Below are 22,889 nucleotides of genomic sequence, written 5' to 3'. Positions count from 1 at the left end.
TTTCTCCTTTTGCTTTAATTTTGTATAAAAATTAAATATTCTGTATCCAAAATGTAAGGCTGCTCTTTAATCAAATGGTTCTACTAATCTTTCCAGTGGAAGGCACTTTAACTTAGTCACATACAAAAAGAATTTCTTGCCAGATACAGCTGTACACACCTGTAATCCTCGCTACTTGGGAGGCTGAAGCTGGAAGACCAAATTTCAAGACTAGGCTGAGCAACTAAGCAAGACCCTGTCTCAAAAAAATATCTGGAGATGTAGCTCAGAAGTAGCAACCCCTGGTTCTATCCCAGTCTCCCCCTCTACACACACAAAGAGGCATTTATTGGCAAATTTAAAAATGATTATTCACTAGTAATTATGATGTTGTATGTGTACTGTAGCTGTTTAACATTTGTGTTTATCTTTAATATTAGGTCCTATTTAGTGCCCAAATGTTGACCCAGGTTGGCTACAGAAAAATCGACTAACAGGTTTACTTAAAAATATATATTTCCAAGATCTGGCTCAGGTATTACTAGAGTTTAGCAAGGAAATCTGTACAGATTAATCATGTACTCAAGACATCTGCTGCTATGTAACATTCCTTATTACCCCTTATTTCTGAGCAGACTTAGGCCTGACATAGTACTAGAAAAAAATGTCTTGCACTGACTTGTTCTAAAATACATTGTCCTCAGCAGAAGTAACTCACAAAATTTAATGAGAAAACTGGGTGTGTGTGTGTCTGTGTGTGCAGATTTTAAAACCTAAACAAAGAAAAACAAACACCCTGAAAATTTTCAGGTGCCTCAAAAAACATTTGTACCCTCTGATATGTTGGCAGCAAACTAACTTTAATTTCAGGCCTCTAAGCAACCTCTTTTTGTTTTTCTTGTGCTTATTCAAAGCAATATAACAGAATATAATGGTTATAAAGCTATGCAGAGAGCTGTGCTTATCCCAGGTCAGATCTACTATAAAGCCTGAAGTAGTATGACCATAGCTGATAATACTGGCAAATTAAGATACTTTTGTTCTTTTGGGTTTTTGTTTTTTTTTTTCTAAAGGGTCTTGCTGTGTAGTTCAGGCTGGCCTTGAACTCACTATGCAACTCAGGCTGACTTTGAAGTCATGGCCATCCCCCTCCCTCAGCCTCGAGAGCAAGTATTACAGGCATGTACCACCAGGCATGGCAATACCACTGTTGTCGAAGTCACCATTACATATGAAAGGTAAAGCTCCCAAAAGTCACAACACTGAAAAATGTAGTGCTACTTTGGTTTGACTAGAGAATGGCTTTTTAAAAAAAAGTATCTAGAAGGGGAAAGCGTATTTTTAATTGGGAGACTGACTTTACCTTACATGTAAGCGCAATACAGCAAGGACTTTTGCAACAGCAAATTTGAGAACTATGTTACAGATATTAAGCAAATGGATAAATATATTAAGTAACTGGTCAGGCCAAGCAACCAATTCCAAAGTGACAGCTACAAACTGGTGAGTAGTGGCCAGGACACATGAATATAGGGTGAGTGAGTGAACTAAAAAAACCACAGTTATTTTTTGTCTAAAAGTAGTGTAAAATGTATATATAATACACATGGATGTATATGAGAATAAAAAAATGAAACAAGAAAACAGTTTTTTAAATTTTTTGTGGGGGTGGGTTTGAGATAGGGTATCACTATGTAGCCCAGGCTGGCCACAAACTCATAGCAATCCTCCTGCCTCTGCCTCCTGAGAGCTGGGATTACAGGCATGCACCACCACACATGGCCAAAAAAAACAGTTTTTAAAAATGTGATCCAACTATTCTATGATTACAGCACCTTATAAAAAATAATCCATCAGAGAAAATAATAAAATGATACACCAAACTGGAGATTTAGAACGCAAACTGTTGAAGATGAAGGTATCGCCTCAATATCCATTTGTGAATAACTAATGGTTTTCTGAATTTTCATATCAGGAGGTGAAACCTATTACACAAAGCTGAATTTATAAGGTTAGCGTAGACCATCAATTAAAAACACTACTTCCTTTTGCCCGAGGTTTTAATTAAAAGATGTGGCTATTAACAAAATAAAAAGTTATTGCTGCAGTCCTTCCTGCTAGGTTCTATTTACATTCTTTATATTCATTAAACTTTTCATTTTCTTAGTTGTGTTGACTTCTTAGATAATCAGAGGTATGATCATGTAGATTCAGAAACATGATTCATCAAAATTTTTCCAGGGAGGGGGGATTTTTTTTTTTTCCAGAGAAAACATGCAATGTGTCTTTTAACATCCTTGATTACAAATACCAATCTTTTTTTCTCCAGGCTAATAAATTTGATGTTCAGCCCCAAATTCTGGCTCTGCCATAAGAAAAGATCTTTTGCTTCAAAACACTCTGCTAATTTGAAAGCTTGGCTGATTATCAAACTCACCTTGTAAGAAGATTATAAGCCCACCAGCCAAGAACCAACCTTGTCAGATAAGTCCAGGTGATTTTAATTTAAGTTATATTTGAGAACCACTGACTTAAACTGCCTCCCTTCTGTCCTCAAGGGATGTGCATTTAGCAAATTATGTGGGATGACAGGGTAAGGATGAACTTCATGTAAATAGAGAAAAGTATAAATAGTATAGAGACAAAAGTATAAAACTATGCTTTCATTAACAGAAGGGCTTTTAAAAAATAACGAACACATCAGATAGACATATTCAAATGAAAATAAAAACTACACTTCCAAGTAAAATTATCTTTGGATTATCTGTTGCTTTAGGTTATCAAAAATATTCTACTAATCCCAGAGTATAGCAGTACTACAAAAACATTTCTCATTTCCAGATGATCCTGTATTACAGAATAAAAATAAGGAAAAATATATTCAAAATTACTAAGACCTATCAACCCCTACTTACACTGTGGGCATTAAATCAAACATCAGTTGAAGCTGTTAATTTCCTTTTTTCTAGATCAGGCTTTCCTACCCACAAAGAGAATTTTGTTAGATAGTATAGTTATACCCTCTGTATAGTTATGATTTTTCAAAAAAGAGTAAAAGTTAAAATAACTACAAACAAAGGCATGAAACTGCTGTGGCTTGCTTTCTGAAGCAGCTTTGATGATCACCAATCTTTTTTTTAACCTAACAAACAGATGGTCACATCAAAAAGTGAAATAGAATCCAACCCCCAAAAACCTGGACCCCAAAAGGTACACATCAGACTACTGATTTAAAATGCTGAAAATGCATTCTCTTCATCTGCCTTTTCCCAACGGTCCATTCAATATTTAATGACATTTGCTGTACTTGCTCAAAAGGCCTTGCAGGTAGAAGTGAATATAGCACTCCACACAAGCAAAATGTAAACCTGGAAGATGGATTATGACTGCATTTCACTTGTACACAGACAGGACATAAAGCCCTCTGCCATGGTCCAGATTCAATAATACTATTACACTAAGGGAATCCTTCTAACTAGACAAACCCATTCTCAGACAATGGCAAAGCACACTCAGTAGAGACAAAAAGAACAAAAGACAGTACTTCCATAAATTACTGGTTACAAACAGGAGCAAACCTGGACTCTTTACTCACCATTTTAATACTGCTGCCAACTATAACAGATTAAAATCTGTACACAGAACAAAGTGGAAAAAGTTCCAAAATGCAGTATTTTTGGTAAAAGAATGTACTGACTAAGGATTACTACAGTTAACATTACTACAGTAAAAACAATGGCAAACAGGGATTTGGCACCACATTTACAAAATAAAAGCATGCACTATTAATATACTTTAGATGTCTCCCAACAAAAAAGGCCATGAGGATGGAAAACAAGAGGCACCCTGTACAAAATTCCCTATGACTGAGACAAGCAAGCAAGAATTAAAGTGGTCAATTTAGTAGTAATGCAGTGGCAAAGTCATTGGTTCTGTCTGGAATTTAGCAACTTGCTTTTCTAATTGACGACTGCCCTGGTGTGTCTTTATCCAAGAAGCTGACTTTATCATATTACATCAGCATTTATCTAGTAATTTGGTAATTAGCACAAACAAGGTTAACTTCAGCCGTAAGCTTGAAAGAGAGCTAGAATCTTACTGTAGAACTCTTCAATGTAATTACCATTCAGAAACCATCATGGTATTTTGAGCAGGATAGCAAAATAATTTCATTCAAAAAGTTGTATTTTTTAGCCCTAATAACTCAAAAGAATTTTAAGTATGGAAATATTATATCATGGACCATACCAAGAGTTAAAAACAAAGAGTTCCTACTAAGAGGAATATTTTCCAGATGATCTAGTCACATCATGTGCATAGTTAAAGACTGTTTGTGTTTTAATAAGATTCTTTGCAAATAAAGAAATAAAATTTAGTAGAGTTATTCTTCTCTTGATGAAAAAAAACTTGAGAAATGAACTGGTGATTTGTTAAGAAAGAAAAAAAGTAAGCTATGTATTGAAGTTCTGGAATGCAGCACCTCAACTTCATATCTGCCCTAAACATTTGATATTATAAAATCCAAGTGATGTCTTCAGGATCAAATCACACTTTACAGTTGTTCAAATTCCAATGTCTGACTTTAGCATCTCATGCCAATTAATGTTCCCTAATGCAGAAGATTGTGCTAAAAGAGTGCTAAGGTTCTGCATGCTGCTGCCATTCCCTGGTCCCGTCATGCTTGCAGCTGCCCCACAAGACAGCAAAAGATGTCTGGTCTCAACACTCCACACTGTAGTAACTAGAAAAGAAGAATATTCTTAATCAGAAAAAGTCTACCAAACCACAAGACAACACTACAGCACTACAAATATATTTTTTTTGAAATTTTACCTTTTACTTAACATCCCTCTTCTTCAATAAAGTCCACATTCCTTTAAGTTGTTTTTAATGATGACATCTGTAACAGCATCAAAAACAAACTGCACATTCTTGGTGTCTGTGGCACAGGTGAAGTGAGTGTAGATCTCCTTGGTATCTTTTCTTCTGTTCAGATCTTCAAACTGGCACTGAATGTAAGCAGCTGCCTCTTCATATGTATTAGAACCTAAAACAAACACCCAACATTGTCAGTTCAAACTGTGGTAATAAGGGGCTGGGGATTTAGCTCAGCAGCACAGCGCCTGCCTGGCAAGCGCGAGGTCGTGAGTTCGATTTCCAGTACCGGAAAAAAAAAGAAACAAACTGTGGTAATAGCTGCCTCAACTCACCTAAGTCAGGCAATCACCATTTATTTATGGAAAAAAGGGAACATGACACAATTGAATGCAAATGGAATTCTGTATTTCTGTAATCATTAAATGTTTCTATAATCATTAGATTCTGCATGAGAGCAGACTCTCACTGTAACTAAAATAAAATTCACAACATACAACAACTCAGGCAAATAACAAGTTTCTCTTTTCCCTTTCATTTGTATTTTTTTCAGCAGAAAAAAAAATCTAGAAAGAAAAGAAAACTAGCAAAGTAGGTGGGTGTATTTCTACAGAACACAATTGTTTAAAAGGTCAGAGAGTGCCTGTACTCCTGGAAAAGATCCTGAAATAAGCATTTAAAAAGGCTAAGGCTAAGTTATTCTTGAAATTATTCCTCAGTTTTAAGGGCGCTTAGAATCAGAGCCTTAAGGCAATAATTTAAATAACTAAAGGCAAATTAACAGATGCAAAACAGAGGAGGGGGCTCCAAGTATACACACGGTGATAAAAAATATGACGTTTACAGTTTTAAAATTTATTATAGTAAAAAGATGCATTACAACTAATCCCAGAAAGAATTCCTCCTTGCTTCCTATAAAGGCATTCATGAAAGGACTTCAGAACTGCTTCAGAAAGTGACAAGAATGACAGGGTATGTGTGTTTGAAGCAAGGAGAGTATTCTGAGGAGGATTAATGGCAATACGTCTTTTATTTATATAATTTTTTTTTTAAATTTAAACACACCATCTTTCTCAATCATACGTTATATACCTTAAAGGGTGACAAAAAAGCTTTCTTTTTAAAGGGGGCAGAGACAGAAACTAAACTGTTTCCAACAACATTTGTAATTAACACTTTTTTTGTTTGTTTGTTTGTTTGTTTTGAGACAGAGTCTTGCTATGCAGTTCAGGCTGGCCTTTAGTTCACTTTGTAGCCCACGCTGGTCTCAAACTCCCAGCAATCTCTCTGCCTCAGCCTCCCAAGTGCTGGGATTATAGGTGTGCACCACTAGACCCAGCTGTGATTAACACTTAATCATCTGCCTTTTATATCATCTTGAGGAGGTAAGGTTTTAGTTACAATAGTTTTCTTTTTTTTTTAGTCACAGTAACTTTAGAAACTGGCTGCAAAGCCAGGGAAATTTAACAAAGCCAACACATATGAATATTCCAGTAAACCAGAGACTATTTTCAGTGACGTCAAGCATGACAGAAAATACCAAGCATTAAATTTATGACAAAGAAGAGCTTAAGAAGGAAAGGAATATTAAACAAAATATTTGAAGAACTAAAGAAAGACAGCCTTGTGGTGCTCAAAGTAGGTTTCTTAAAATCTGTAGGAAAACCTCTGTAAATTAAAGGAAGATGAATGGATTTTACCCAGTAAAAACAGGTACTGATACTTGGTAAATCTGGTTTGTGAGACTCCTTAAGTGTAAGAATGAAGTCAATGGAAAACAGGATTGGAAGTTCAGAATAACAACTACAAGGATACATATAAATGTCTTTATTTTGTGTGAAGGCCCCCTGCTGGCCCTTCACCATTAATTAAAATTTCTCCAACTTAAAACTTGGATACTTGCTATAAACTCATCCAATTCTAACCTCCTTCTGTTCCTCACTCTGAACAGACAATATTTCCAACCTTCTTAAGGAAACAGAGGTCACGGAGTTTAAACTACATTTCAACTTTTTGGTCTACCACCTAGTTTTAAGTTGCCAATACCTGTACTCTGGTCTTAATAAGTGTCTTTCTTCCTCTTCAAAACTCAATGATCCTATCTAGACTTCTTAAATTACTAGGAGAATAACCCTAATATATAATTGACCATTTTAAATTTGGTAGCATTTGGTGTATTCATAAAGTTGTACAACCACTAACTCTCTGGTTTCAAACAAACTGTTCCCCACTAGATAATCGCCCCTTTCTGTCCGTACCCCTCTCCTGGTAACCACCAACATGCTTTTTATCCGCACGTATTTGACTATTTTGGACATACTACATAAAAGGAATCACAATATATGATCTTTTATGTTTGTTTGCCTTTTTTACTTACCACATTTTTGAGGTTCATCCAAGTTGGAGCACTTACCACTACCTTCTTCTTTTTCATGGCTAAATAATATACATTGTGTATATATGTGCCATGATGTGTTTATCCATTCATCTTATCTACTCTTAATTCTGTCTTTTCCCCATCCATTTACAAATCATGCGGTGTCTATTACATATGCTTATTAATTTTATTTTGTTATAGGATCTTACCTATAAGCTTAAATCTCTCCTTCCCCTTTAATCACTCTGCTTAAAGGTCATTTCCACTTGTCTTCAGTTTTTCATGTCCCACTCAGGAATCTACTGTCTCTAGCCCTGCTCTCACCATTCCCCTGACATGCTCTCAAGGTCAATGACTGCCTAACTGCCAACTCCAAAGGCCATTGTCCAGTGTGCATTTTATTTTATCTGCATATACACTGGTGACTGCTCACTATCTAAACTCTATTCCTGGATTTTATGATCCTTTGGGTCTCTTAGTGCTTCCTCTTGGGTCCTTTAGAAACTATTTTTCCTCTGCCAATACAGATTGCTATTCTCTCATTCAACCTGTGGTTCTTTTCTTTCCTCATTCTACAGTACCTCTCCCTAGGTCACTTAATTCATTTTCATGTTTGACTTACTGATGATCTCAAATCTACATATCTAACCTAACCTTTCTCCCCAAGTTCCTAAGCCATATATAGAACTGCCTAATAAACATTTCCATCTGAATGTTCCACAGATACTTCAAAATATTTCTAAATATTAATTCAGATCAAGTACCAACATACAATCAAGGCGGAAATATGGGTACTACTTCAACCTTGCCACACTTGTTCATTTTATTATAGAAAGCACTTACAGTGTCTCAGGTAACAGGAGTTCCCTTTCCCTGGAAATATGTGACTGAAACACCTGAAATATAAGTTTCACACAGTCGTATCTGTGCCCAGCTCTCAGCTGACTGGCTTATCCATGGCCAGAAACTTTCTCCCAAGAAATGAATTTGGGGCCAAGCAATCCTGTCTTTCTAATAGAGGACACACACTGAAAATAGCAAAGAAGTAGCAAAGGAAGTTGGTAAATGGAGAAGAATAAAGAAGAAACCAGAGGAAAAAAGACATGATAAAAGGTACTCCCAGAGTTCCTAACAGTTTTCTATTTCACAGCTCTAATTGCATTCTAAGACTTGTCCACATTCTTGTCCTTGGCTTCTACAATATACCTCTCTTGGTCCTTACCAACACCTTTCCATTTGCATTTCAAAAGGGTCCTTACAAATTCAACTCCCCTCTCTTTCTTATCATTTACTGAATAATTGTTCTAAAGTTTCATTTCTATTACATTATGTACCCCAATTAAACTCCTTTAGCAGTTCTCACTGTCTCAGCATGAGATACGTAAGGTTCTCCATGAACTCATCCATCTCTCCAATCACTCCCTTCCCATCACTTTAAATTTCCGTAACATTGATTTCCTTCTAAGTTCCAGAAAAGTCCCGCCATTTTTTAACATGCTTATTGTCATACATAGGATGCCTCTTTTCAAGTGTTTTCATTTCTGTCTGCCTAATGATTTCCAATTCATCCTCTTAACAGTTCTAACATGTATCATTTCCTCTAGCACAAGACACTGATTTCATCATTTCTTCTGTTCTACTTCTACTGCTGTACATTTTATACTATAATAAAATCATCTGTGTGTCTCTCTAAAAGATGTCAATTTCTTGAATGACAGAATCTTATCCTAATACTTTCTTAAACCAAATTTTACTTTGTATCCTTATCTTCCTCAAAAAATGAGGACAGAAATCTAAAATAAGCACAGAATACTCAAACATGTTCTGAAACAGCATTTAAGGGATCTTAATCATATGCTTAATTAATGCTTATCATTACTAGTCAATACTCTCCTTAAAAGAGTATCGAATCATATACATGAATCATTCAAAACCAAAGGTAGATGAATGAACATCACTAAAGCACTGACCTAGAATATGTACAATAACATTTTTCATGATCCATTACCTGTATATTCTGGGTAACAGATAGTTAATGGACTCCTCTTTATTTTTTCTTCAAACAGGTCTTTCTTGTTAAGGAAGAGGATGATCGAGGTTTCCGTAAACCACTTGTTGTTACAAATGCTGTCAAAGAGTTTCATGCTTTCATGCATTCGGTTCTGAAAAGGAATCAGAAGATGACAGATGAACAGCAAAAAGTGGAAGTGGATTCATTTAATAAAAATGAGACAGGTTGGAAAGCAATGAATGGCATTCATGGAAGTAAGTCAAGACACTAACAACATGAAGCGGAGTTGGTCCTGATTTTTGTAATTCTGCGGGGTTGAGAAGTAAGAAAGGCTGGCTAACAAAAGGACTTAATGCTGCCCACATATTCACTATGGCTATCACATCTCCTCAAGAGCAATAGGGACGGGAATATCCATTTTGAAAATCCAATCTAAATGATAGGGAGAAAAACTAAGGATATCAAGTTTTCCTTTAATGAATAAATGGATGCACTCAGTTTCCTAGGAGGTAGTTTCCCTTTCGTGGCTACATCAGAAGGTTTTTACCCAGAAGCTTCAACATACCATCTCCTCATCCTCAGCTAGAACAAGGTCATAATCACTGAGGGCCACACAGAAGATAATTGCTGTCACTCCCTCAAAACAGTGAATCCATTTTTTTCGTTCTGATCTTTGGCCACCTACATCAAACATCCTGGGTGAAAGAAAGAAAGCACAACTTCAGCAAGGTTGTATTTACACTTCTCTCCATCTGTAATGATTAGGAAATCTCCCACTATTACATATTCAAAACCTCACTTATAACAGAAAAGATAAACAAGAAATAGATAAATAATTATAACTATGACTAAAAGAAAACATGAAAAAATAAAATTTAGGAATGATCTAGTTTCTCATTTTACATAGTTGAGCCTCCTCTAACAAAACTTGTATTGGATATGCCAAAAGTAAACACTAAAATGGATTCAAGGAAGGAGGGGAAATGAAAGAGAAAATGAGCTGTCTAACACAGCTTAAGAGTAATCATAACAACAACTAGTATTTATCCTTCACCATAGTGCCAGACACTACACTAGGCATCTCAGAAACATTAACTCACTTACTCTCCTAACACTTTCATGACTACTATTATTATTATTATTATTATCTGCACTTTACAGATGAAGAAATTGAGTCATGGGTACATTAAATAATTTGCCCAAAGACACACTACCAACAAATGAGGGCCAGGGATCAAGAGCCAGGCACTCTAACTCCAGCACCCACACTCATCCACAGCGCCACTCTGCCACTCAAAATGACTTGCCTCTAAATCCCTAGCTTGCATTCCGCTTCCTGACTTCTTACTGGTTCCCAAGTTTTTCCCAAATGTTAAGGAAAAATATGTTAGAGAGAAATTATGAAATAATATGACTTATTTTACAGCAAAACTCAAAGAACTCATTATCTTAAAAATCCTTAACCAATAGTCAACTCCAAGTCTTACTTGAATCTACTTAAAAGCCTTAGTAACACTTAACACTTTATGTTCCACTCCAGATTCGTTTCATTCCACTACTTTCTTCTAATATGCTGAACCTCTGTCAATAGTGTCTTCACCTACTTCTTCAAATGAAAGGGACACCTGTATGGCTTTGTCTTTTAGATGATTCTTGGGAATCTGATATGGCATGCATGCTAATCGTTACTCTTAATTTTTTTTTTTTCCTGGTACCAGAAATCGAACTCACAACCTTGCGCTTGCCAGGAAGGCGCTGTGCCACCGAGCTAAATCTCCAGTCCAGTTAAAATGTACATTTAATACTAATGATAAAATTTCAAAAGCTAAACTCTGCTATATCGGTTTAGTGTGTCAGGTCTACAGTAATTAGGAACTTAAATTTCCAGAGATTATTTCCCCCAGAGACTGAGAGAAATAAGATGCAGTTGGTGATTTCTCAATGTATGCCCTAAAGGAAATATTCACCTTATCTCTTCATGACCCAACTCTTTAGTTGATCTTGCACAGTTCTTTTCAACTTTTGGTCATGTGGGACACTTGGAATGATGCAATCACATTTAACACAGAGTCATATTATAGGTTTGTGGTAAGATTTTGCCCAGAAATCTTTCAAAGAATCACACACCAGTATACCAGTAACTCCAGTTTACTCCATTTTTTTTTATAAAGTCCATAAAACTGGTAGAACACTGTCAAGTTCCAAGGTAGGCCTTCAGTACATATTAACATTTACATATCATTCACTGACAGATCAACATTTTATAAACATTACCTCATAACTGAGAGGCAAGTAAGAAATTACACAATGACTTGCATATGGTAGAGGCTCAATAAATGTTTGAATAAATGGATAGTGGCTTTGCCTAGAGAGAAGAGGAAAAGGAAGAAGTGATAGTACTTCATTACAAGATATCTACATGCCAATAATAACGTGGGTGTGGCACTTTGATTTGGCTACTGATCTCAGCATAGAAAAACAAGATTTACCTAATTAAAGACCAATCTATGACATCAACAAAAAAGTTTCCCACACTAAATAAGCACAAAATTCAACTACACATAAATCACTAATTTTACAGTATACAGAGACACCTCATTCCTGTGGTTTCAAGGATAATCCACGTAGTCTTGGTTATACTTATTAAAATTCATCCGTACCAAAGACAAGCAGGCAACTAGTCTATCTGAACTACTACTATGCTGCACTAGGTTTCAAACCTGGTTTGTGGTGAATTAAGACTTCAGTGGGTACCTAGCAATATGTAAATCCTGTGTAGATTTCGTAAGACCATGGGATCGACTGTTTTCGGAGAAAAGAAACCTGAGAAAAAAATCTGAGGTAGCAGTTACCTTTGTATGCAATAATGCTAACTATCAAATTCTATGTATAAGCATAGTGAAGTAACTTAAAAGTACATCATGTATTGAAGGGAAAAGTGTTATTCCTAATCTCCATGTCACAAAAACAGAAAATGGGATCCAAAAAAACACAGTTCTAGTGTTTCTAAATGCCCATTAACAGCTCTGGCATTAGCATTACTGACACTATGAGAAAATTCTTTGTTTTAGAATACTAAAATTTTCTCTCTATAAACCAATCACTGCTTACATCATCACACTCCACCCAAATATCCCTAACTTCAAGCCCATTTTCCATTCTGCCTTATACTAAAAACTTAGTGGAACATCACACTGTGCACAAATCAATCCAACAGCCATGCCAACACCAGCTTTATGCCATTAAAAGTGAATCAATAAGAAGTGACAGTTAAGAAAAGTATTTGTACTTTAATGTCAAAAAAGCAGAACAAAGGCACATAACTAAGCAAAAAACCAATTTTCTAGCCATTTAGTATTGTTGCTATCCTTCTAAACAAATATTCAACACCTGTTTCACAACAAAAAAGCTACAAAGAGTAAAATTAAAACAACCTGGTAATGATTAATTCTACTAGTAGGTAAGCTACAATTTAAATTTAATTTCCTCCAAATACAAACAAATATTTGTGCTATTTGTAGAAAAAAAAAAAAAATGTTTAGACTCCCAATCAGTTAGAACATTCAGATAATGGCTAATGAATATGCTAAGTTCCTACTCCAAAGAGTATTGGCTAGACAAATTTTACCCTGGTTAAGAGATGCTAACTAAAGGAAAGATATTTGTGTTATGCACATCCAGCAAAAAAGGATAATGACTTACTTGAAATATAGGTCTTTGAAGGTGAAATGTGTTTCCACAATGCCTGTGGTCTTTACTCTTGTCCGAAGAACATCTTGCTGAGTTGGAATGTAGTTGGTTTGTGATATTCTATCCAAATCATTTAGGTAACTAAATAAAATATACATTTGTTTTTAACCTGGTAAAGCCAGTTATGTGTACAGCAAGTCACCAAACTAGTTCCTTGTCAAAAGTAGATTCTGAACTTGTCACTAAAGTGGCAGAACAAAACCAGATCTTCAGTATTATAGAATGACTGTAAGACAGGTGTGAATCTCACAAGAAAAAGTAGGTTCTCCACCCACTAGTAAAAGTAGTCTTGATTCTGTAAAATTACACTGTGAAGGCCAATTTAAAAAACAACACAATGTTATTATTAGTCCTCAGACACTTAAGCCTAATAGCTCATTTGACGTTTAACCACTTGACAGAACATTAGAGAATGGTATCTGAATTACCTGAATTAAGAAGAGAATTATACTCAAAAAGAATGGTTTGTTTTCACTCAGGAAGCAGGACTAGAAAATGTGTTCTTAGGCTCTGTTGTTTTTGCAGTGTTAGGGACCAAATCCAGGGTCTTGCACATGCTAGGCAAGAGCTCAAACACTGAGCTACAACCCCAGCTCTGTTTTTGAAACCTAGCCCATAAACAAATTGTAACCAAAGTTTAATTTGTTCAGTGGAATAATTAAAAGACTGCTTCAGAGCTAAATTCTTCACTGACTGTAGGCTAGAATATGGAATAACGGGTAGCACCAATATAAATGAATCATTAAAGATCTATAAAACCAAATACTACCATTAACGTTAAAAAATAAGGCTTAGAGGAAAAATTATTAGGGAGGGAGGCACACACAACTCCATGAATCACATGTAAACAATTCTGATCTTACTGAATGTATGATTTTTAAAAAGCTCTAAAAATACACTTTTGATGACCACTGGGAGAAATGTTCAAGTTACCAATATCTGTAAGTAAAAAATGTTATTTTAAGTCAGTAAAAATCTTGAAAGGTTTTCAGTCACTTCCAGTGAAATAGGTAATCTTATCAATTATCTATTTCTTTTTTATAACAAATAATGATAGAATGAGGATGGGAAGAGTAGGAAAATAATACTGGAGAAAATACCTTAATGTTTAAAAGTACTTTCATCTAGTACAAAGAGGGATATAAGTAACAAGTCCTCACCAGTTTCCCCAGCCCTAGTACACTGGAAAAAAGTCTTATAAACAAATACACAGAAAGGATCAATGAGATCACACGTAATAGTTGAAGTTACTAATTACCAATTCTCTAAAACTAACATCAAAGAGAATTTCCTGGACAAACATGCTTTCAACTTCATCCTACGAACAACTCAACACTCTCTTTCTCTACAGTCTACTATTATAAACTGGCAAAAGATTCGTAACTGGTCACTAATACCAGAGAAATCCATGATACAGCCCACATGCAGAAAGTTGGCTGCATAAAAAGCGATGTCATGATTTTAACTTCCCTCTCTAGATGGCCATCAGGGCCAAGTCATTAAGCAAATGGAGTTTACTCAGTTGGAAGAAATCCAGGATATACTAGATATTCTCCTTTGTTATTATAGTATATGTGCTGCTGAAGCAAGCATATCCTCACTTATTATAAATATACCACGGGACTAATTTTTTGTTGCCAAACTTCCAATTTATAGTCTAAGAGGGAACTTTTTTTCTCCAAGTCATATAAACAACCAAAGCCTCTATCATTCTGAATTGAGACTATCATAAAAGGATGCTCTAAGTTTTAAGAGTTTCTGTTACTTAAACATTTCCTTAAGGATGGGCACTGAATTTTCTAGGGTCATCAAGTTATTTTCTGTTAACAGTTTCAAAAAAAAAAATACTTACTATGAAGCAGAGTCGTTGAGCTGATATTCCCTGGATCTGCTAAAGCATGCCTGCACCCCACCATCTCGCCATAACCGCTTAATCACTCCCGCTAATTCTGAAGTCATGATTCCTTCTTCAGCACTGCCAGCTAAAACAAATAATTGCCGAGCATCATCCTGAAGAAAGCAGTTAAGAGAGAAAGACACACATGATTCTGCTCTTTAAGACCTAGTAAGAGGCGCTATACATACACGCACACTAGTCACATTGTACTTTTTAAAAGGTGCTAAAGAAACCCTTCCAGCCGAGACACTATGAAATCATTTATAATACTTTCCTTTTTCACCCCCTATAGAAATAAGCCTAGAATTTAGGTGAAAAGAGATTTGCTGCTCTTTATTTCTCTATACAACACCACCATTCTCAGCAAAGACCCTTTCAGGCTGGCCCGAAGGTCTCTATCCTGATTACTCATGACTGACAGGGAAAAAAATGGTCTGCAAAAAAAAACAAAAATATGTTCCCATTCTGTTAAAGGATGCCTACAATAAAAATAAAAATAAAAAGACAAGCACATAAGAGGTAAGCTCTAAACGTATCAGAGGTGTGTAAAACATTAATCAAATTTAAAGGAAAAGTTACTTTTTCTTCCCCTTCAGCCCACACAGCAGAACAGGAAAAAGAGACAGAGGCACATAAGAAGCCTTTGGAAGCCTAGTGGGAAAAATAAAATTCCTCGAGGAACATGTCTGTGTATTTCCCGCCAAGGAATAAATAATGCCCTAAGAGAATCGGAAAAGGCAGCACGAGGAAAAGAAAAGAGAAATGGGATTAAAACATCATGAGTCACAGGCTCAGTTCTCTAAGTATCAAAAGCCTAAAATATGTGCTACATAGGTCAGGCAACAGCTATTAGAATTTTCATTGTTTTGCTTTATTGTATCTATTCCTGCTTGTCAGTTTAAAGATAAACACAGTTCTCAAGAAATAGTTTCCCTAACCTAATCTAGTATTTACACCAAGTAACCATAAAAACAAAAGGTATTTTAAAAAGCACACACATCTATATACTGTGTAAAGAAAAAGTAAAGAGAGAGGGAATAACCATCTGTATCCTAAGCAGTCATCAAAACAAAATATGCAACAGGCATTTCAGGTCACAGATGAAATCACTACCAAAATCTTCTAAAACCTGTGCATGAAAGAACATGTGCATCTACCTAGCCAAAACAATACACCCACCATGCACTTAAATTAATTTTCCCAAGTTCTAGACCTTCAGTCTTACAGCTTTTGCTTAGTAATATTCCCTCTTTAAGATCCTGCCCTGTATTCTCACTAGTAATACTTTAGGCTGAACCTTCTCTAAAAATCTTTACCAAAGATCTACATTCCCTCCCATTCTCTTTTCAGTTAATCCACCCCCTTCCCCCACTCCCCATTTTTTGGTGGTGCTAGGGATCAAACCAGGGCCTTCTGTATGCTAGACAAGCACACTACCCCTGAGCTATCAGCCCATAAAGATAAAAAATTTTTAACAAAGGAATGAATATTGAGAAAAGTTTAAGCATTACACAAATTGCCAAACACAACAGTGAGCCAAGTCCTTCAAACACATGGTACTGCCGGGAGTGGTGGTGCATGCCTGTAATGCCAGCACTCGGGAGGCTAAGGCAGGAGGATCACTGTAAGTTCAGGACCAGCCTGGGCTACAAAGTGAGCTCAAGGCCGGCCTGAACTGCAGAGGGAGACCCTGTCTCAAAAAGACAAACAAAACAAAACAAAACACATGGTACTGTATACTGCTTTACCTAACATTTAAAGATTTTATAATCCCTTGTTTCTGAAATCTGATCTACACTCATCCACATTCAGTACTTCCTTTCTTTTTTTTGTACCCAGAATCGAACTCATGGCCTTGTGCTTGCCAGGCAGGTGCTGTGCTGCTGGGCTATATTCCTGGCCCAGTACTTCCATCTTTACTTAAACAGATATGAAGAAGGCACCTATCCCACACCCAGCTCTACTCTCTTCTATTTACTTTCTAACCAACCCTAAAAAACTAAAGATAGGAACTGTAAATATAAATCCTTACATATAAAAGGAAAAAGAAAATTTAAAAATTACATAGAAATGTAGATTAGTACAGGTAAATATTGGAAAGCTAAATGAAGAGGCCTGAGAAGGATTAACGACCTCAACTGCATCTAGTAATAAAGAGTATCAGAACACAAATACTGGGGCTGGGGATTTAGCTCAGTGACACAGCACCTGCCTGGCAAGCGCAAAGTCGTAAGTTCAATTCCCGGTACTGGGAAAAAAAAAAAAGAAAAGAACACAAATACTACTGACAACACATTTGATAAAGTAAAAAAATGAAAGAGAAAAATAAATAAAGGAGAGACACCAAGAAAAAAATGCAAAAGGAAAAAACAGAAACTAAGTAAATAACTAATATGGATAAAAAGCCAACAAAAACAGGGAAGAAAATAAATACAATATTACTGACCAAGTATAATAAATACAACAGAGAAGTTAGGTGACTGGGAGCACACTAGGCCCCAACCTCAATCCTCAGCACTGCCCCCACCCAAAAAAGGCCTATCAGTTATGTAATTTGGTAAACCTCTTTATAAAAATCAAAAATTCACACACATTTCCCATTTTCTTTGTTGCTACTATTCCCTCCCATTATTTTATAACCCTTCAATCTAGCTTCTCTTTCTTTGCACCACTTCTAAGGTATTTCCTAGCCTAATACCATCCCACTATAACTACCCTTTTAGTATTTTTCCCTTCAACAATTTACTGCTTATTTACTAATAAGTTATTTAGCTTAAAAGAGTTCCTCAGCTAACTCCCCGAGTCACTTCCTCTTATTTTTCTGTGGTACCTAAGTATGACACACTGAACACAGTTAATGACTCCCTAAGTTCTAGAAAATAATTCTACACTTACCTGGCTTTTTTAAAAATTTAACTGGTAACAATATAAAGATCTCCTGCCTTCATTCTGCCTTCATGCCATTCTCTCCAATGGCATGAAGCATCCTAATTTACTTACTATCAAGGTCCACTAATTAACACTATAATTAACCAATGCAACTTTTAAATATCCAATATGTGCAAGGCACTAAAAACTTACAGCAGGACATAGTGTAATCCAATTCTACAGCATATGGTCCAATGTAATACAGGGATATAATGTTCTTGAACACCTAAAAATCTCTACAATTTGGACTCAGTGCCCATGTCTTTACAGAGTTTCTAGCTGGAGACTGGTTTTTGCTGTAATCTCTCCTTGGAAGGCAGAGATACATACCATGGGAACATTTCTTTTAGATTATTTTAATTTACTATTATTATTATTATTATTACTATTATTATAAAAGTCAATGGTGTTATAAAAGAAGCAAATGAATAGAACACTCATTACAGAAACCTACATATATCCACAGAATCCCATTTCCTAGACTCTTCTTGTAATGGTAATTGAATGCTTATCTTCTAAAGCAAACTGCCAACACTTCTCAAATGAGCGCACAGTACTCTGGAATATCTTATCTTGTTGCTTAAATTCATTTCCCTAAAACATGATGCAAACTTTGCTTAACTGTATCTCCTGAATAAAATCAAAGTGAACAGGAAATGAAAAATACTTACTGCTCTGGCAGGTTCCCCAAAATCAATCTTTAGCCGTCCCATGGCTCTTATGATTGCAATGATCGACTGTATAGTATTACTATAGACAACTACTTTATATTGTTTACACTCTTCCTCGGAATAGCCATCTTCATGAATGATTCTTTAAAAAGAAGAAAGCCACAAGTCAATACTATGTACCTAAAATGAAAATATGCTATAGATTTTTCACACATTTATAAGCCTAGAAGAAATCTAGGCTTATAAAAGGCCAAGTTCCAACTTACTTCATCTGTTTCACAATGGTACTTTTACCCGATTCTCCAGCACCTGAAAGAAACAAAACCAAAATATTAATTTCTCTGTAATCAAAAACAAAAGTATGAATCAACATGAGTGACAATTCTATACTCGTGGAAACCACACGTCCCAGGGAAACTATTGATGAGGCTTTCATGTCAATCAGGAAAGGCTGTTGAGTTAGTTCTTATAGACAATATTGCTTTCTTTAGATAATTCAGCAACAAATTATAATCTATTGAAAGCAACCCAGAGCTTGACAACATTTGTGTAAAACTGGCATATTCAAGGAGAGATGGCAACACAGGTATATCTAGTAACTCATCATAAAACATCAAGATACACACACTAAACATGGGCAAAAATGAAATGGTTACTTTGGGGCCTAGAACCTATTTTTTTTTTTTTTTTTGGTTTTTCTCCGGTACCAGGAACCAAACCCACGACCTTGCGCTTGCCAGGCAGGCGCTTTGCTGCTGAGCTAAATCCCCAGCCCTTCTTTTTAAATATTATTAATCCCTCTGTGACTGCCTCCCCATGGACTTGAGGAACGTTCCAGGAGCTATTCTCTAAGTCATAGAACTTAAAGAGGTTCAAAGCAAAAGCAGAAAAGGCACTGGGGTTCACAACCTTTTCATTCCATATCCCCTCAGGACTACACTTCCCTCCTTGGCCAACTCAAATTGCGAAGCCAGTGATCAGGAACAAATGAAAAGGGGCTTCTGGGGGCTGGGGATTTAGCTCAGCAGCAAAAGCGCCTGCCTGGCATGCGCAAGGTCGTGAGTTCGGTTCCCGGTACCGGAGAAAAACCAAAAAAAAAAGAGGCCTTCTGGACTCTTTGACGGTCTGCTTTTTAGATCTTCCTAGTCAATTCATCCTCCCATCTTTCAAAATGCCTCTTTCAACATCACCTCCCTTCTCTTCAACATTACAAACCCCTCCCTAGTTCTGACTCTCAGCTAATGATCCTCCCCCACAATAAGAAAAAATTACTTCGTATTTCCAGAGCCAAATTCTACCAAACTATCCACACCTCTATTAATATTCTCTATCTTCACTAGTGGATGAACTGTCTCTGCCAAAGTCTTACAGATTCCTTATATACTTACTCACTTTATTTTACCTACTCAAGGTCATGACTGCTATAATTTCCCGATCACTCAAATGTCACTAATTTTTTCTTCTCAGTGGGTCATTCCTAACAGCATAAAAACTTACTGTACTTGTATCTTTAAATCAACAAATGGCCCTACTTCTACCTTTTCTTGACCCTGCTTATTTTCTTTCATTACGCCATTTTCCCTACTCCTCTTTACAGTAAAACTTCTCTAACATGTCACCTATATGCACTGTCTCCAATTCTACACTACCTCCCAATTTTCTCCTTTACCTTTTTTTGGGGTTCTTTTTTCCGGTACCAGAAATCGAACTCACGACCTTGCACTTGCCAGGCAGGCGCTATGCTGCTGAGCTAAATCCCCAGCCCCTCCTTTACCACTCTTATCAGACTTACATCCTTACCACTCAACTGAAACCACTTTTCAAGATCTCCAGCAACTTCCACCTTAACAAACCCAGCTATCATTTCCCCATCCTCATCTCAAGCAGAGTTTGTTCAAATTGATGACTTATCTCCACCGAAATATTTCCTTTTCTAGGCCAGATTCCGGCCACCACACCTTCCTGGCTGGTTTTCATTCCTCCTCAGTCTCGTTTCTAAATTCTAAATGCTATATATTGTTTCAGAGTACCTTCTTGATCTTTTTCTCTACCTAGACTCATTCTCTAAGTTTTCACATCTAATCTCACAGATTTAAATACTATTCATAAACTGGTAACAATAGCTAATATCTACTGAGTACAGACTGTTTTAAGCACTTTGCTTGTAATAACTTATTTAATCCTTACAACAACCCCATGAGGTAGATATTATCCTCATTTTACAGCTAAGATAGGTAAAGCAGAGAGATGACAAGTAATCTCTCCATAATTACACAGAAAGTGGCAGAATCAAAATTTACATTCACACAGCTTGGCTCCAAAATAGTATATACTACTTCCAGGAAGATGGTAGAATGGTAAGCAGCAAAGAAAGAGCCTCTCTGAGAGTTGCCCTCTAGACACTGGAATAGAGAAATGCAAGGAAGAGAAGAAAGAGGTACATGGGTCCCCTAGACCCAGGAGGGATCTGAAGGGAAAATTGAAGCCCACAGGGAGAGCAAAGAGAGAAACTTGAATGAAGAAGAAGGAGGTAGCCGTTGGTGCCTTCTCCCTGAGTTGGGACTCACTGAGTGGGAGAAGCGGTTCAAATCTGCAGACACACTCTTGACACTACTGGCGACAACAGAGCCTCCACAGATAGATGCAGCAGTGGAAGGGAACTGTGGACGTAGAGCACTGTACTAGCTGGAAGTGTTGTGGAATTGGACATCCCGCAGCAGAGGGCAATTGACTGGGAGCCATGTCACACAGGGGCCAACTGAGCTCAGAACTCAGAAAAACTGCTAGGTCCATCTAGTGGCTCCCAGCTGTGTTCAAGCCCACAGAAGGTGTTCTGATGACTGTAGGCTGAACGGATCTGTCCAGCTGCATCGCCAGAAATCAGCCTGAACTTCAAGGAAAATAAAGATGCAGGCTCACTGAGCTTAACCACTACTCCATCAAAAAGCTACTGTTGGCTTGCTGGGATAAAGAAATACAGATCTGGACCCTGTCTCCACATACTGTCTCACAATAACAGCAGAGACATACCTGGAAGTGCACATTTTTCTCTCTCTCTCTTCTTTTTTTTCCCTCTCCTTCATTGTCTGATCTTGTTTTTATATGAATGTGAACATGGTTTCTACTTTCTTTGTGTTTGTTCTGTTCTGTTCTTCCTTTTATTTCTTCCTTCTCTCTTTATCTCCTGTCTTCTGTATCGGTTCCTCAAAGTTTGGGTGATTTTCCTTTGACTTTCAGCCTTGCTTCTAATCTCTTCTATTTCTCTATCTTTTCCCCTATCCCCTTTTAAATTTTCTCTCCTGAGGGTAAAATTGGCATACTGAAAGCTTATTTACTGCATACAATTTTCTGGTTTGTTTTAGATTTTGTTATATAACCACAAATCTAGTTTATACGTTCTAAGTGGCAAATTAATGGTTATATCAGTATGTTATTTTCTAGGCTGTCTTTGATGCTACTGTTATTGCTGACTATACCCCTTTAGCCAAACTGACATAATGGTTCTAATCAGCTGTTCTTCCTCGTATACCAAGACTGAGACTGTCTCAGGGTCATACAAAATACTACACGCCAATGCCAAAGAACCAGGGGGTGGGCAAAGCAGGCAACAACTTTTCATCCCCAACAAATTGAAGATGTAGGATCTTGCAACAGAATCAAAACCCAAAAATTAGCAACACACCTGGAAGACACCTCTGAGAAGTAGTCATTTCCTAAGGGTTCTGAATACTAGTAATAAAGCAACTCACCATAAGAAATTTACAAGTATTAACCCAGAAATTAAACTAAAAAAGAGAAAATGAAAAGACACTTAAGGGGCTGAGGATTTAGCTCTGCGGCACAGCACCTGCCTGGCAAGCCCAAGGTTGTGAGTTCGATTCCCGGTACCAGAAAAAAAAAAAAAAGACACTTGAACAAGATACAAACCCCAGTACACCAAAGGCAAACCTATGGGGGCAATGAGGTAGGACAATCCAAAAGCCTCCCCACTCTGAAGTGGTAAAAACAAGGCAAATGAATGAGGCTGTAGAAAAAAATCAAAACAGAAATAATTTCTCAGATAACTACTGAGACGGTGACCACGATGAAAAAGCATGCGTAGTGACTCTAAAGCAGATACAGATTAAAAAAAAAGAGGAGCTCAGGAAAATGATGGAAACCATGAATCTCCAACATAGGTAAGAAATGGAATCCATAAAATAGATTCGGCAGATATCCAGGAGACTAAAAATTCCACTGAAAATATCCACAGCAGAAAGAGCCAATGTGAGCATAGAATCTCAGATATGCAAGACAAGCTTGCAGTCAGTGATCAGGTAAAGAAAGATTTCTTAAAAATAGCAAAGGACCATGAGAAATCAACCCAGCACCTGCTAGATGATGCAAGTAAGAATAACAACA

General features: G+C 36.7%; 1 protein-coding gene across 1 annotated transcript in view; it reads right to left on the bottom strand.

Annotated features, from left to right (window-relative positions):
- Positions 1-3,532: 3,532 nt before the first annotated feature.
- The window catches only part of Gnai3 (guanine nucleotide binding protein (G protein), alpha inhibiting activity polypeptide 3), a 40,609-nt gene continuing 21,252 nt past the window's right edge, over positions 3,533-22,889 (bottom strand). The window contains exons 2-9 of the mRNA XM_005388880.2: positions 18,755-18,797; positions 18,489-18,630; positions 14,845-15,002; positions 12,945-13,073; positions 9,808-9,937; positions 9,240-9,393; positions 4,813-5,026; positions 3,533-4,720 (exon numbers count right to left, since the gene is read on the bottom strand). Of these exons, the coding sequence (XP_005388937.1) occupies positions 4,836-5,026; positions 9,240-9,393; positions 9,808-9,937; positions 12,945-13,073; positions 14,845-15,002; positions 18,489-18,630; positions 18,755-18,797 (947 nt within the window). The 3' untranslated portion in view covers positions 3,533-4,720; positions 4,813-4,835. The remainder of the gene's footprint in view (positions 4,721-4,812; positions 5,027-9,239; positions 9,394-9,807; positions 9,938-12,944; positions 13,074-14,844; positions 15,003-18,488; positions 18,631-18,754; positions 18,798-22,889) is intronic.

The sequence above is a fragment of the Chinchilla lanigera genome, unplaced genomic scaffold, assembly GCF_000276665.1.
Source record: "Chinchilla lanigera isolate Chin_1 unplaced genomic scaffold, ChiLan1.0 scaffold00034, whole genome shotgun sequence".
NCBI classification, from domain to species: domain Eukaryota; kingdom Metazoa; phylum Chordata; class Mammalia; order Rodentia; family Chinchillidae; genus Chinchilla; species Chinchilla lanigera.
The sequence above is the reverse complement of the archived record's forward strand: the minus strand, read 5'-3'. Positions and strand labels throughout refer to the sequence as shown.